This window comes from Phyllopteryx taeniolatus, chromosome 12, assembly GCF_024500385.1.
Source record: "Phyllopteryx taeniolatus isolate TA_2022b chromosome 12, UOR_Ptae_1.2, whole genome shotgun sequence".
Taxonomy (NCBI): domain Eukaryota; kingdom Metazoa; phylum Chordata; class Actinopteri; order Syngnathiformes; family Syngnathidae; genus Phyllopteryx; species Phyllopteryx taeniolatus.
This window is the reverse complement of record NC_084513.1, coordinates 10,755,890-10,770,730: the sequence shown is the minus strand read 5'-3', so window position 1 is coordinate 10,770,730 and position 14,841 is coordinate 10,755,890. Positions and strand designations below refer to the sequence as shown.

The 14,841-nt window shown below is 39.4% G+C and overlaps 1 protein-coding gene across 3 annotated transcripts in view; it reads right to left on the bottom strand.

Moving 5' to 3' along the window:
• The window catches only part of myo10l3 (myosin X, like 3), a 95,639-nt gene that overhangs the window by 37,375 nt on the left and 43,423 nt on the right, over window positions 1–14,841 (bottom strand). For 2 of the 3 annotated variants that reach the window (XM_061791868.1, XM_061791866.1), the window contains 8 exons: window positions 11,778–11,924; window positions 10,439–10,539; window positions 10,203–10,269; window positions 9,086–9,178; window positions 6,975–7,043; window positions 3,346–3,428; window positions 3,165–3,273; window positions 64–144 (listed from right to left, as the gene is read on the bottom strand). In XM_061791868.1, the coding sequence (XP_061647852.1) occupies window positions 64–144; window positions 3,165–3,273; window positions 3,346–3,428; window positions 6,975–7,043; window positions 9,086–9,178; window positions 10,203–10,269; window positions 10,439–10,539; window positions 11,778–11,924 (750 nt within the window). Of the gene's footprint in view, window positions 1–63; window positions 145–3,164; window positions 3,274–3,345; window positions 3,429–6,974; window positions 7,044–9,085; window positions 9,179–10,202; window positions 10,270–10,438; window positions 10,540–11,777; window positions 11,925–14,194; window positions 14,575–14,841 lie in introns of those variants that run through there. The other variant, XM_061791867.1, reaches the window with a different exon arrangement.

Below are 14,841 nucleotides of genomic sequence, written 5' to 3'. Positions count from 1 at the left end.
AGCAATGTCAACAATGAATACTACTTATAAGTTATCTGACAGGATAGAATGAGGATGACCTACCTTAGCCATGTTCGGTTTGATGCAGCGCACAAAGAAAGGGTTGGACGCACTTAGTGTGGCCATTAGGGAATGAAGAGACTCCTGAAAAACAGAAGGTTCTACTTATTCCAAACATACTCCGTTATCTCAATTAATTCACAACATTTATTAATGCCATTTATAACTCCACCAAAGTCAACTTTATTCATAATGCACTTTAAAAACAATCACAGCTGGAACAAACTGTTACACACAGATCAAATCAAACAAAAGATAAAAAGCAATTTAACATAACAAAATTAAAACACTATGTTCAAGCAAAAGGGTGTCCACACGTGCACTTGGCACCAGGACACCCTAGGTCGCAGTTCGATGATCGACTTTGTGGTCGTGTCTTGGACACTCGGGTGAAGAGAGGGGCGGAGCTGTCAACTGATCACCACCTGGTGGTGAGTTGGCTCCGATGGTGGGGGAATAGGCCGGTTCGATGTGGCAGGCCCAAATGTATTGTGAGGGTCTGCTGGGAACGTCTGACGGAATCCCCTGTCAGAAGGAGTTTCAACTCCCACCTCCGACAGAACTTTGCTCATGTCCCGGGGGAGGCGGCGGACATCGAGTCCGAGTGCACCATGTTCCGCGCCTCCATTGCTAAGGCGGCCGACCGGAGCTGTGGCCGTAAGGTGGTCGGTGCCTGTTGTGGCGGCAATCCCCGAACCCGTTGGTGGACACCAACGGTGAGGGTGGGTTTAAACTATTCTCTTATTTGCTGACAAACTCAGCTTTTTGCAGTGTTTTAACTCAGGCCAAAGCAATAAAAACATGACTTTAGTGTTATATGGTGGCATCTTGATGTCAAGGACCCAAGTTGAAGTGAGGTGAGGAGTTTCATTTCGACATTCAAGTAGTGCTTTGCTATCTTGCGGCGTCTATGGCATCTATGACAATTACAAAACTTTTTAGAGTAAAAGTAGATAAAAGCATATTCAATATGTTTGTAAGACACTATAACAATATGCATAGTTTGAACATTAACACTGCGCTTAAATATAGGAAATTTGTTGTAACAAAAAGTATTTTCAGCTGAAATATAAAAGTTTAAAGAAAAATGAAACTAAATGTTAAAAAAACAGATCTTAAAGAATAAATGCAAAATTAAAAGTTAAGTATAGCTGAACAGCACATCAATTATGTACTGTAAACAATATGTAACAAGAAACAAGGTTCAATAATTGTTTGGCTGTCAGACAGTTTTTTGCGCTCCGCAGGCTTTGGGTTTGGATCTTGTGAGATCCGTGTGGAAGATTTCCTACTCTCTATTTGACCTGAATGCAGTATTAACACACCCACCATACGTACATACACACCATTGGGGGGGACCCTTGTACTGCACAAGCAATGTCGGCCTTGCTCTCCTCCCCGCCTCAGACAGGCTGTCTCCATCGAGGCCTGGCCTGGCTGAGCTGAGCATGATTGGCCCCTGGTTGGCCCCGCTCTGCCCAGCCATCAACACTAATCCCCCTGGCTTTAGAAACTGTGGCCTGGGCAGCTGGCCAAATCCTCCCCTGCTCCCCTTCTCTCTGCACTGCAGTTAGGACAAAGTAACTCGACTGCAAGCCCCCCTGCCCCTGCTCCACTCAAAACCACATACATCTATCCTCCCTATTCTTTTTGCAACTCAGATACATAAACAGCATTCTGCAAGATGTCTATCTGCCTTCTTCTGTGTGACACTGTGGGTGGAATGACCCTCACATGCAGTGGCACATGGAGAACAATGAGTTGGTCTGTGTCACTTTCTTATACGCTGTTCGCTATTCAACAACAACAACTTATACAACAACTCTCCACTGTGTGGGAGAAAAATACTAAATACAGTCAATATTGTACTATTGACTATTTATATTATTATCCATAGCTATAACTCTAAATTTCAGTGTTCAAATACAACTTTCAATACGCTTACATATTATGCATAGCAACATTTTTCATGCACTGTTCATAGTAGGTGCATTATAATTCATCATTTTATCATACTATTAGGGCTGTCAATGTTTTTTTAATTTTGAATAACGATTAATCGATTTCTATAGTTAACGTGATTAATTGCAAATCGCACATTTTGTATCTCTTCTAAATGTACAATAAAAGGATATTTTTTAAGTTGTTAACACTATTATCAACATATATATATGGTTATATATGTACATATATGGTTATCTTATTCAAATACAGTACATCTATTATTGCAACATTTCAAATTGAAGCCCAACAAGAAACAAGATGGGCACTCACTGGAAACTGTTACTCTACTGTTACTGTAAAACTAATTACAAAAATAATTACAGACGTTGTACATTTAAAAACGACATATACTTAAATTGCTAGCTTAATGCTAACAAACGCAATATAAAACCCTAATGATGGGCTAAGAAAAATGAACATACAAGTCGCAGGAGTCAAATATACCTTTAAATAACTAATATTTACACACAAACACAGTGGGATCACAAAAATATAAATAAAAAGGCCAATGCGTGCACAACAGGAACATCACACTATGGCACACACAACGGGCAGAGTATAGGGCCAATTAAGGGTTGCACTATAATCGAGCGTAAAAAAAAAAAAAAAAAGCGAGTGGCGTTAAAGGGAATTTGCGTTAACGCGTTAATTTCAACATCCCTATTTCTGTCTCTCTCTCTCTGTCTAACCATATATCTATATCTATATATATATATATATATCTATACCACAGGTGTCAAACTCAAGGCCCGGGGACCAGATCCGGCCCACCAAATCATATTATATGGCTCGCGAAAGCATATCATGTGCGTAAACTTAATCTTTCTTGCAAAAATACAAAAATTCCAAAATTGTCTTCACTTTACTGCCAAATTTTTTTTGCTAACAATCCCCCTTTCAAAATAAACTGAATAGTTGAACAAACCGCATTTTACTGGCTTCTGATTTTAAAACTAGTTATCTTAGTTTTTTGTGTATATGTAATAATATGAAGCGATCATAGATTTATATGGGTTCACAGCCGTAACAGTACTCCGACGGAAACCGTAACTACATGGCCCGCAACAAAAATGTATTTGACACCCCTGATCTATACCCACCCTGAATTGAGAGCTGACGGTGGGCTTGCGTCGGGCCGTCCCCATCTTCATGGTCTCTTCTCCATTTCTGCTGCCCACGCGCTCGAAGAGGTCGTAGATGAAGTCGAGCCTGAGCACACGGAGTTTGTTTGTTGATGCAGAGCGGGTGACTGAAAGACAGGCTTGATTTGCAAGTATTTACCTGCTGTCTTTGAGAATGAACAATATGTCGTCTCTGAAGGTGTCCCTGTTCTTCTCCAGGATGCCGCGTGCGTCATAAAGAACCTAAAACACATTTTTTACATTTGTTCTTAGGCTTTGACGACAAACTCCAGTCCAACCATCCATCCCTGCTTATCCTCACGAGGGTCGCGGGCGTGCTGGAGCCTATCCCAGCTATCTTCAGGCGAGAGGCAGGGTACACCCTGAACCGGTTGCCAGCCAATCGCAGGGCACACGAAACAAACAACCATTCGTACTCACATTCACACTTACGGGCAATTTAGACTCTCCAATCAAACTACCACGCATGTTTTTGGGATGTGGGAGGAAACAGGAGTGCCCGGAGAATACCCACCCAGGCACGGGGAGAACATGCAAACTCCACACAGGCGGGGTCGGGATTTGAACCCCGGTCCCCAGAACTGTGAGGCGGATGTGCTAACCAGTTGACCACCGTGCCGGCTACAAACTCCAGTCATACTCAATAATATTAGTACGAAGACAAACATAAACGTAAATCAATACCAGCTACATGCAGTAGACTACAGTTCAAATGGGAGTCGACACTCGGGCAACATGCTAATGCAGCAAACGAGTGCAGAGTCGTCGTGTACATTCAGGGAGTGCCCACTAAAAGACGTAATAGCGTGACGCAACTTGACATGAAGTGGACAAGGTTTATTAGTTTAATTTTTTTGGCAATGTTGACACTGACGTGTCTGCTAGTTAGCATCCCACGTTAACAGCTAACACCATCATTAGTGGAACTATTTAATGATGGAGCTGAATAACTAAATAAACAAACAAATAAATGTTTGTCTTCATTTATTAATCTTCCTAACTAATAGTATAAAAGCAATATCACACAGTGGGTGGTATCCCCCTGGCTGGGCTCGCTGGCTTGTCCCCAACTTGGGGGTGGAGGGTGCCAGGCCCACCCTTCCTCAATCTGCCGGCTCAGCAACTCCGTACACCAGTTGACTAACATGCGTGTGATATGGCGTTCATTCACTCAGAAGTTCCATAGACACACTATAGGCTTTAATTGTTTGATATCAAGATATCAACTCACAAGTTCTTACAGGTGTTGAGACACTATAAAAAGCATCCCACCGCACCACTCATCAGTAGGACTGCCTTGCTCATTTCCCACATCCTGTCATGTCCTGCCCTTTTCTGTCCTCTCTCATCTTGTCCCAATTGTTAGTTGTTGCATGTCCTCACCGGGTGTCCCCCCGCCCATCCACAAATAAGAACACAATTTGAATGTTGTAACGTTACTTTTAGTCAAATATCTAGGCTGTCTGACTATTGTTCTGCTGTGGTTCGCACCCCTATTCCCCTTGTCCATTCTGTCCCTCTGTCTGTTCCCTTAAACCCTTTTCTGTCTGCATTTTCAGTAAACAGCAGAATAATAGAAAAATAATTTTTAAAAAAAGTATTTCAAACTCCCCTGTTGCATGGCAAAACTGATCCAGCACAAAAGGCATACAGATCAACGATTCTGCGTGGCCATGCAGCTGAACAGGATGTTTTTTTAAAAATTATTATTATTTTTCAAATCAATATCAGACTCAGCCATGATGTACATGTATGTATGTTATCTCTGTGACATTGCTTTTTAAATATGTTTTTATACAATACTCAAATATATTAAAGACATTCCAATTAATTTCAAAGGCAAACATTGAACCTCCGCATATTCGCATGATTCTTTATCCTCATTTCCTTGCTGAAACAGTGAAAAGCTGTTTTTGTGCTCAGGTCATCTTGTGGCATCTTCCTGCTAAGGAACCATGGTGAAGTAATTTGAGGAGCTTCATTTACACCAAAGTAGTGCTTTGCTGCCATCTTGTGGCATCTTTGTGCCAAGGAACTATGCTGAAGTAAGTTGAAGAGCTTCACTCAGCGAACAGTTGTGCTTTGCCGCCACCTTGCGGCATCTACAGACAATTCCAGACATCAATTACTCAAATGTTTTTGCTATTCGTGGCAGGGCTTGGCCCCGAATACCATCCATCCATCCATTTTCTGAGCCGCTTCTCCTCACTAGGGTCGCGGGCGTGCTGGAGCCTATCCCAGCTGTCATCGGGCAGGAGGCGGGGTACACCCTGAACTGGTTGCCAGCCAATCGCAGGGCACATACAAACAAACAACCATTCGCGCTCACAGTCATGCCTACGGGCAATTTAGAGTCTCCAATTAATGCATGGTTTTAGGATGTGGGAGGAAACCGGAGTGCCCGGACAAAACCCACGCAGGCACGGGGAGAACATGCAAACTCCACACAGGCGGGGCCGGGGATTGAACCCGGGTCCTTAGAACTGTGAGGCTGACGCTCTAACCAGTCGGACACCGTGCCGCCTGCAATGGAAATGTATTTATTGAAATTTTTATGAAATTATTATTGTCCGAGCTGAGTGGAATGATGTTGGCGACAAGAAGTAGAAAGATGAAAGTCAAATGTGTGGACGTTACAACCAACTGCAGACTTCCACATTTGTGTCCCGGAAAGACGAGCAGCTGCTTCTCCAGACTGGTACACAAGTCACACAGACCTTTGGGGTTGTCGCGTGTGTCAAACTCAAACAGCTTGACCGGCTTGTCGGGAAAGCTGTACACGTAGATCCGGTTCTTCAACACCATGACGATCCAGTTCACTATATTTCCAACCTGACATTTTTATCTATAGAAACAACCACAACCACTACGCCAAAATTCTGTGGCAACCAAACATTTGTGCCCAGGGGCAACCACACCTTTTGCCCCCACAACACGACTAGAAGACTGTATAAATGATATGGATTTTAATTGCATCCAGATATTTTTATTTGTAGAAAGAACCGGTGAAACCTCTGTTACTATTTTTCCCCCCCTTTTTAAATGTTCCACCCCCACAATGCAGTCTTTCATTTTAATGATGCAATGATATGTGTTTCAATTCCAACTTTTTTTTTTTATATTGGATTTCCAGTCACTTATGTTGCCATCAGTACCTCTTATGTCTTTATAAAGGCACATATATTTTTGATACAGCTCTGGTTTGTGCAGGTATAGTTAATCAAGTGACATATGTGTATAGTGCAAGCTTGTGAATTCCCGTTTGAGCAACATTGTATACAAAGACATGTTCAGGGGAGCGGCCTGTGTGTGTTAATGCATGTCAAGTTTATTCAGGCCTTAGAAATGCAGCATTTCACTGCTGCTTGCTTCCGGAACCACAGTAATGTACCAAGCTTAAAATAAAGATTATTATTTCAACACACACACGCACTCTCGCTCTCTCTCTCTGTCACGCACGCGCGCACACACACAAATCCTGCTCAAGTCTGGCTTCCCCTCGTTTACTGGTTCTCCCTCACTTACCAAAGCTGCGTATTCAGAAATAGAAGAAAATTGAAATCAATTAAGGTGATTTCATTTGGCGCACTCATCTGTTGCTACAAGTGTTCTGCCTCCCCAAGACAAAAATGTGAATAGCAACTAGCGGATGTCACGTACTAAATGTCATTATGAAGTAGTAAAGTTGACTACTCGACTAGTCTGTACAACCCGTACTTTGTGTGTGTGTGTGTGTGTGTGTGTGTGTGTGTGTGTGTTGTTCATCACCTCTCCGGCGTAGTGCTTGATGCCAAATTGGTGGTCGGTCACTCTGGGCTTCACATAGTATGAGTTTGCCTGACAAGAGATGAGAGTGGAAACAAGGCATTCTGCATTCTAGTTACAAGTACAATGTGGAAGAGCATTTGACGTATGCTAACATAAATTTTGCATTTAGACAATGTCAAAAATAATCCCTGTTCAAACAGCGCTGGAAAAAAGTAAACGTGCAATATTCAGTAGCAATGTTTAAATGACCATTTACAGTGGAAAAAGACTACACACCCCTGTTCTAATGCCATGTTTTTGTGATACCAAGAAAAATCAACCAAGACCAAGATAAATCATTTCAAAACTTTTTCCACCTTTAATTTGACCTATAACATGTACAACTCAATAAGACATTTTTTTTCTAGTAGAAGCCCAAAGGTTTTGTGCTGACACTGACCCCGATTTAAAGGTGTTCATAATTCCTTCCACCTTGTCTGCTCTTCCAAACACATGTGGTGAAAATTTGTTATGTCAGATGAAACCAGGGTAGAACTTTTTGTCCATGATTCCAAAATATGTTTGACACAACCGCAACAACGCTCATTACCAAAAGAACGCCATACCTTTAGAGAATAATCGTGTTGTCAGCAGCATGCGCTGGGGATGTTTTTCTTCAGCTAGAACAGGCACCTTAAACTAGGTTGAAGGAATTAGGAAGAATTTTAAATTGATTGGTTGATTTTGAACACAACCGCATCCAAATTATGAGGGTGTCCACACTTGTGCAACCACGTTATTTCTGTTATTTTTATTTCCCGTCTGAAAAAGTTTTTATTTATTTATTTCAATTGAGTCGTAAAGGTTTTAGGTCATAATGGTAGAAATGAATGATTTATTTTCAGACATACATTTATTTGAACAGGGCTGTGTAGACTTTTTATATCCACTGTATAATAGTTTATTTTATTAGTACTTATTTTTAACACTTACTATGTATGCTCATCAGACTGTCTTTATTCTTACAAAATATTACTTTTTTGTCCATTCCTGTGTTTATAGTGTGAATTTGCTTTTTGCTGATGTTACATGTTAACTTTGCAATTTAGCTGAGCAGTTTTGCGATTTATAATATGAAAGGTAGAACTTCTCAGGCAAACTTGTTTGTTGTATGCTAAAATTAAATATGAAGCAGTTAATTTTTACGGTATGCCTTACAGGGGGCATATTATGGAAAATTTACGTCTTCATTGGTTTTATACAAATAGTTGGCTATCTGTAGGCTGTGCCCACTCATCAAGTGAGAAATTTGCCTTTTTGTTAGCTGTCTATTTCTGTAAAAGTGCGTGTTCTGAATATAGCCAAATTGCGACATCAAAGTTAGACGGATTTGCAAAAAACAGCTCGCACACGAGTTTCACTGCCCATGATTTGGAAGCTAAACTGGGTCAAGATCTGGCATTTTCAAGCGAGATCAGGAATCTGGGCGCCAGAACACAGAACAGTATTATAGAGTATAGTATAGTTACCAGGATTAGCTCCTGAAAATCGGCACATTCTTGAATGTCCAGATAAATTGTATACTTGAGGCCATCGGTATTTGTGTTTGGCGAACTACGCTAATTGACAAGTCTATTTCGGCATCTTACTATGTTTTCAACTCACTCCAAATAGTTTCCTTTAAGCCAAGAGTGAAATGAGCTACAAATAAAGATAATTGTCATAAAAGCCTTTAGACAGCTTCTTTAGTTTGACAAATAAACACCAGGGTGATATAATACAAACAATTGATACAGGGGAAAAAATGTTAAGCACATTGAATACAGTTTTTTTTTGTGCAAAATAAGTGTAAAAGAGCCAGAGATTAGGCAGTTCTTACTTTGTGGCTTTACCTGTTCAGTCTTAGAACACTTTTTTTGTGTGCACAAAGCTGCTCACATTTCAGCATTGTTGCCTTCGCATGCGAGAGCAAGACGAAAGGAGTGTGTGAGAGCGTACATGCGCCACATCGACATTCAACCTTGCAACCAGCGAGGTCCCCTGGATCATTTTACATAATTGTTAACGTCCCATAAAGTGTGAAAGAGGTGAAAAGTGGATGTCTGTGTTTGCGTGTGTGAGTGCCGACTCACCGCGTGTCGGCTGTGCAGTTTCTCCACAAGGGTGTAGTCCGTGCCTTTCGGGAAGCGACTCTCCTCGTTGATAAGAGCCAACATGCCCAGTTTCTGAAAGACAAGGTGAAAGACACACTGCCGTCTTTATGCGATCAGTCAACATGCAAACCCTGACAGACATCAGCCTTGAGCCACTGAGAACTAACTTTGTTTTTTTGTTGTTGTTATTTTTAAGCGCAGAAATTTTATTGATGTATCTTTCAGGTGAATACTGTTTTAAGATCGATGGTCAATACTTGAGCCACAGAGAACTCAAGGGGGCTAGCTCAATTGTTATATAAGGGGCAGTGCAATGTTGCACTCAGCACTTTTTTTTTAGGTTGGGTGCCAGTGTATCTGTATCTTAATTTAAGTATTTATTTTGAACATGCAAATGAAATAAGATGCAAATTGATTTGCCTCTTTTCCTATAATAAAGTATAAAAACAAACAAACAAAAAGCATTTTCAGACATAAATGAAAAGGAGTTAGAAAAAGCTGTTTATCGAATCGCACCATGGAATCATAAAATTACTTGTTCCACTTAACTACCCATTGTGTGAAAAATGGAAAAGAAAAAAAAAAACAGAAGTTAAAACAACGAGAACAAAAAAAGAAAAGCAAGTAGAAGTACTATTGGTTGAACGACTTCATATTGTATCCCAAAATGATCGTCGAGTCGACTAATCGATGACGTCATTGATATATATATTTTTGTCAGTCGAAAACTTGTGCTCACCTCCAAACACAAACTCACTCACTCATTCCCTAGCCATCCTCGGTTGAATGGATGTGCATAGTAGTTGTGCTTTTTTTTATATTTGAGGATAGACTTGACTGTGTTATTGATCTCATTTCTAATAAAATATTTCCATGTTTGAGGCCCCGCTGCTAGTTTGCTGCGGCAGCCGATCACCTGTTGATTTCAGTGAGGCGTCCGTGTTGTGAATGCCACGATTGGACCTCTAGTTATAACCGTCATCTTGGAGTGGTAAAATTGATGCGTCAATGTAGGCTTACAATAACATTTGATCCTCCACTATTGCCTACCTCTGAACCAAGCCAGCCCAGACCATTGAGGGAAAAGGTCAGTTACCTTCTCAATGAGATCCAAACACTCAGCATTGTCCATCCAGTCAATGGCCTCCCACTGGATGCCCTCCCTGTCAGGGCAAAGACCCATAAACAGTCATAAATCAACAAGCAGAGAGACATAATGGTTGCATTGAGCCATGTGAACACGTAATGTAATGAGGCATGAGTGAGCTGCTGGTTCATTCTTCCTCAAGAAGACAACTGCTTGTGACTGTGGGGAAATAAACATACTGTTACCTGTTATATACCAGCTGCTCCAACGAGAAGATGTGCTTGTTGAAATACTCCTGGAGCTTCTCATTGGCATAGTTGATATTGAACTGTTCAAATCGGTTGACCTGCACAGTGAAAGGTATGAAAGAATGTTAGAAAGAAGACTCAAATTACAAGAAAAAAACTTACGTTATGAGAACAAACTAATATTTTTCCGAGGAACAAAACGTTCATTATTACATGAATAATGGAGTGATTTTAACGAGTTAATGTTAAATTTCTTGCTTGTAATTTGGTGAGGTTTCCCTATAATTACAATTTTATTATACTGTACCCTAATTATTTTTCATTTAAAAAAAAAAAAAAAAAATTACAACTTTTTCCCCATAAGATGAACCTCTTTGTCAATTTTCTGTTTTATTTTATCATGAGGGAGTATAGATATATTTTTTTTTAAACCCTCCTGCGTATTATTTTTAGTATAAGGTTCCATATTTTGGCTATTTATACCTCCATAGAGTGACTCTATAACTTGGATTTAGTACAAAAGTATCAATTTAAAAAGAAAACACCTGGGTTTTGTCATACGAGTGTCCAGAAAAGGCCCCTCTGACAGCTTTTTCTAAATTTGGCAAAGACCGCCACCTTTTCTCTGATTGGTTGCCTCAGTGGAGAAGACTCACTTGTGAGAGTACACGTTTGTTATGTTGCTAGCGCTGACTCGGGAACGGAAAGGGAAGGCGGAGATCTTCATTAGGAATGTAGATACGCTGGAGAAATTCAAATCACCTGATTTCTGGCCTCTTGGCAGAAAAACGTCAGGAACTCAGGAATGCGTGGACAATTTTAATTCATATTTCACGTTTACTGAGACACGAAAGAGCCAATATTACATCCCAAATACTAGAAACGGTGGGTTGGGTGAAATATGGCACCTTTAATAATAAATACGAAGAATTTGAAGTTCCCTGTTTTGCCATGTGTGATTTCATTGCGTTTGCTGATGTTTTTGCCAAGGTATCATTTTAGTATCAGTATTGTACTTTATACATGTAGAGTATCGAAGTTAGAATTTTAGTATTGTGACACTACACTATTATTCAATTACATTCTATGTAAAGCATCTGACTGTCCTAAAAAAAATTATTATTAACGTTACATTATATTTTACATCATTCTAGTAATCACTTTTTCACTGAAAATGTTTTTTTTCTTTACAACAACATTCTTATTTTTCATTTTTTTCCTCATATTGTAACTTTAATTTGGTGATATTAGTACGTTTTCAACTATCACATTTTTTAAGTATCGTACTTTTTAAAATCATTTTAGTGTGGCCCTAATACACCATAGAATTGATCACCTCAAAGTTCTCAAATCCGAAGATGTCCAGGATGCCGATGCACTTGAAGTTGTCTTTGCCTTTAATCTTCTGGTTGATCCTCATGATGATCCAGGAGAAACACTGGGAGTACAGTGCCATGGCAACAGAGTCCCGCGAGTCCACGGCCTGCAATGCATGATGCAACATGAGGTTATCGCCAGGTTAGCTGAGGTTAGTTGAGGGTGTGTTGTGTGTTGTGGTCGCTGTGCGGGCAGGATTGTTTGTTTTCACAACAGGCCGCACTGTTTAGTACTTTGAATTGTCCAGTGAGAGTGCACTATTTTGATGCATGAAAAAAAATGCTGACTGTTTGCTGACTGCTCTTTATGGACAATTAAATAACATGCAGGACTGCAAAGTTGTAGCCTCCATGCAGAAAATAGAAAGAGAAAAGCAGAGATGGGCAAATGTCCTGATCAGATTTTTAATCAGGCCTACCCACCATTTACATTATCAAGAATCCTGTAATATATTATTGTATTCATTTAGTAATTTTTCCCTTCAGGTTAGTTCATTAAAATATATTTATTCAGGTTGTTTTATTTTTAAAAAAAATGCAATTGGCTGATAAATAATTAAATAAATTCGCTATAAAATAAATATTTTATTAAAATAAACAATGTTACATATGTTTTGTCATTTACTTATTTAGTTCTCATTAAATAATTGCTTCATTGATTTAATGCAAATGAAAACAAAAACAATTATATACACTGTACATCTAACAATGATTTACATATTTCACTAAATTATTGGTTAATTCTAATTCAATTCATTTATTAATACAATGAAAAAAATCATGATGAATGAATTATTTTATTACTAAAATAAAATGTTTTTCACATTTTCCATGTATTAAGTAATTTTTCTTGTTGTTACTCAATGGATTAATTTAATGTAAATAAAATATTGATAACAAGAAATTACATTTATCAGCGTATTGATGTATCTCACAAATAATTGCTTCATTGATTTAATGCAAATTAAAAAATTCAAATTAAAACAATTACAGTACATATCCTGTATATCTAACAATGATTTATTTCATTAAATGATTGATTAATTAGTTATAATTAAGTTGTTTCAAAATATTTTTTTTTAAATAATGAAGAATATTTTATTATTGAAAATGTTTTTTACATGTATTCATTTTTTAATGTGACGCTGATTCATTTATTGATTAATTTTTTAAAAATTTTACTCTGATTGATTTATTGTAAATACAAAACAGTAAATAAAAAAACAATTACAATATACATTTACAATGTTTTACTTCTTTCATTAATTGTAAAAAAAAAAAAACATGATGGTAATTGAATATAACTTAAATCTCAACTATTTAGTTATAAATTTATATCATTAAAATTGGTTTGTTTCATTGTAAATCTTTACAAAAATGTAAAGATACATCCAATTGTAATTAAATTTACATATTTTCTTGCATTTTAATTCATTCTATTAAATGATTGTTTAATTATTATTAAAAACAAAACAATTATAAAAGAATGAATTACTATTTTATTAATAACAAAATACATTTTCTTTTACATATTTTACATACTATTACACCCACCCCATCTTTTTTTATTTTATTTATTGATTTATTTATTTTTACATCATCTCCAAATGAGTTACCCCATCTGTCAGCTTTAAACATCAAATGCATTCCTTGAGCACAAACGTTGGGCCACCCCTGGTACAAATGTACAGTATGTTGTTGTTGAGTCCAAAATAAAGCAGTAGCAACAATACTTCCCCCCCCATCCATCATGTTTATCACCCCCTGACACTGGAAAAAAAAAAATCTAGTGGCTTCAGGATCTCCGTCATAGCGGCGAGAAGAGAAGAATGGCTGTTTGTCCCGGATGAGGGACAGAGGAGGGGTCTCAGTTTCCCACTCCAGGCGGCCGTAGGTTGGGTGACCCCTGGTTACTATGAGAAGGAGCCTTTCTTACTCGGTCCAGCACTGGAATAATGCTGTCTCTTTTTTTGCGAGGGGCTGCTTCAAGGGGCAGACAGAACAAGCTGCAGCAGGGTGGACAGCACAGTGTCTTTGTCCCTGTTGTCAAATGAGCTCTTTTTGTGGCATGATTAAAAAGATTCCTTTCACATATTTACTGGCATAAGAAGAAGGAGGGGGCTGAAGGTTCGGGCTCATCCCAAAACGGAATGTGGGATGTGTCACAAAGCTCGAAGGCCCCAAAATTGGAGAACTGCGCTTCAAGTCATATGTGTGACTCATGCATGACGTCACATGAGTGAGAAAACTCACACAAACTGTCTGTGGAACTAAGGTTGTAAAATTCCGGGAAATGTTGTAAACTTTCCATGGGAATATATAAGAATAGATGACAATAAAGCAGCAATTTTTACGGTATTTTTCTCGGCAGTCCTACCTGTCCGTTGCAGTTGGATTTTCTCATTCTTTGCAGCAGCATCAAACTAGACTGATGGATTAACACAGGACAGATTCACTAAACTGCTGTACAGAACTGCCTCAACGGCTCCTGTGGCAGGCCGTGCTTCCTCAGCAGTCGCAGGAAGTACATCCTCTGCTGGGCTTTTTTCAGAAGGGTGTTGATGTTGGCCTCCCACTTCAGATCCTGTGAGAGTGTAATTCCCAGCAACTTCAAGGTCTCAGTAGTTGACACAGGGCAGTTGGACGTGAGGGGCAGCTGCAGCAAAGGATCCTGAAGTCCACGATCATCTCTATGGTCTTGAGGGTGTTCAGCTCCAGGTTGTGTTGGTCACACCATGGCACCAACTTCCTGTGGATATGCAGACTCGTCACCGTCTTTGATGAGGCCAATGACTGTGGTGTCATCTGCAAACTTTAGGAGGTAGACAGCTGGGTGCGTTGAAGTGCAGTCGTTTGTGTAGAGAGAAAAGAGCAATGGAGAGAGGACACATCCTTGGTGGACCCCAGTGCTGATTGTGCATGTGGATGAGGTGGTTTCCCCCAGCCTCACCTGGCTGTGTCCTGTCCGTCAGGAAGTTGTAAATCCACTGGCTGATGGCAGAGGAGACGCTGAACTGGAGGAAC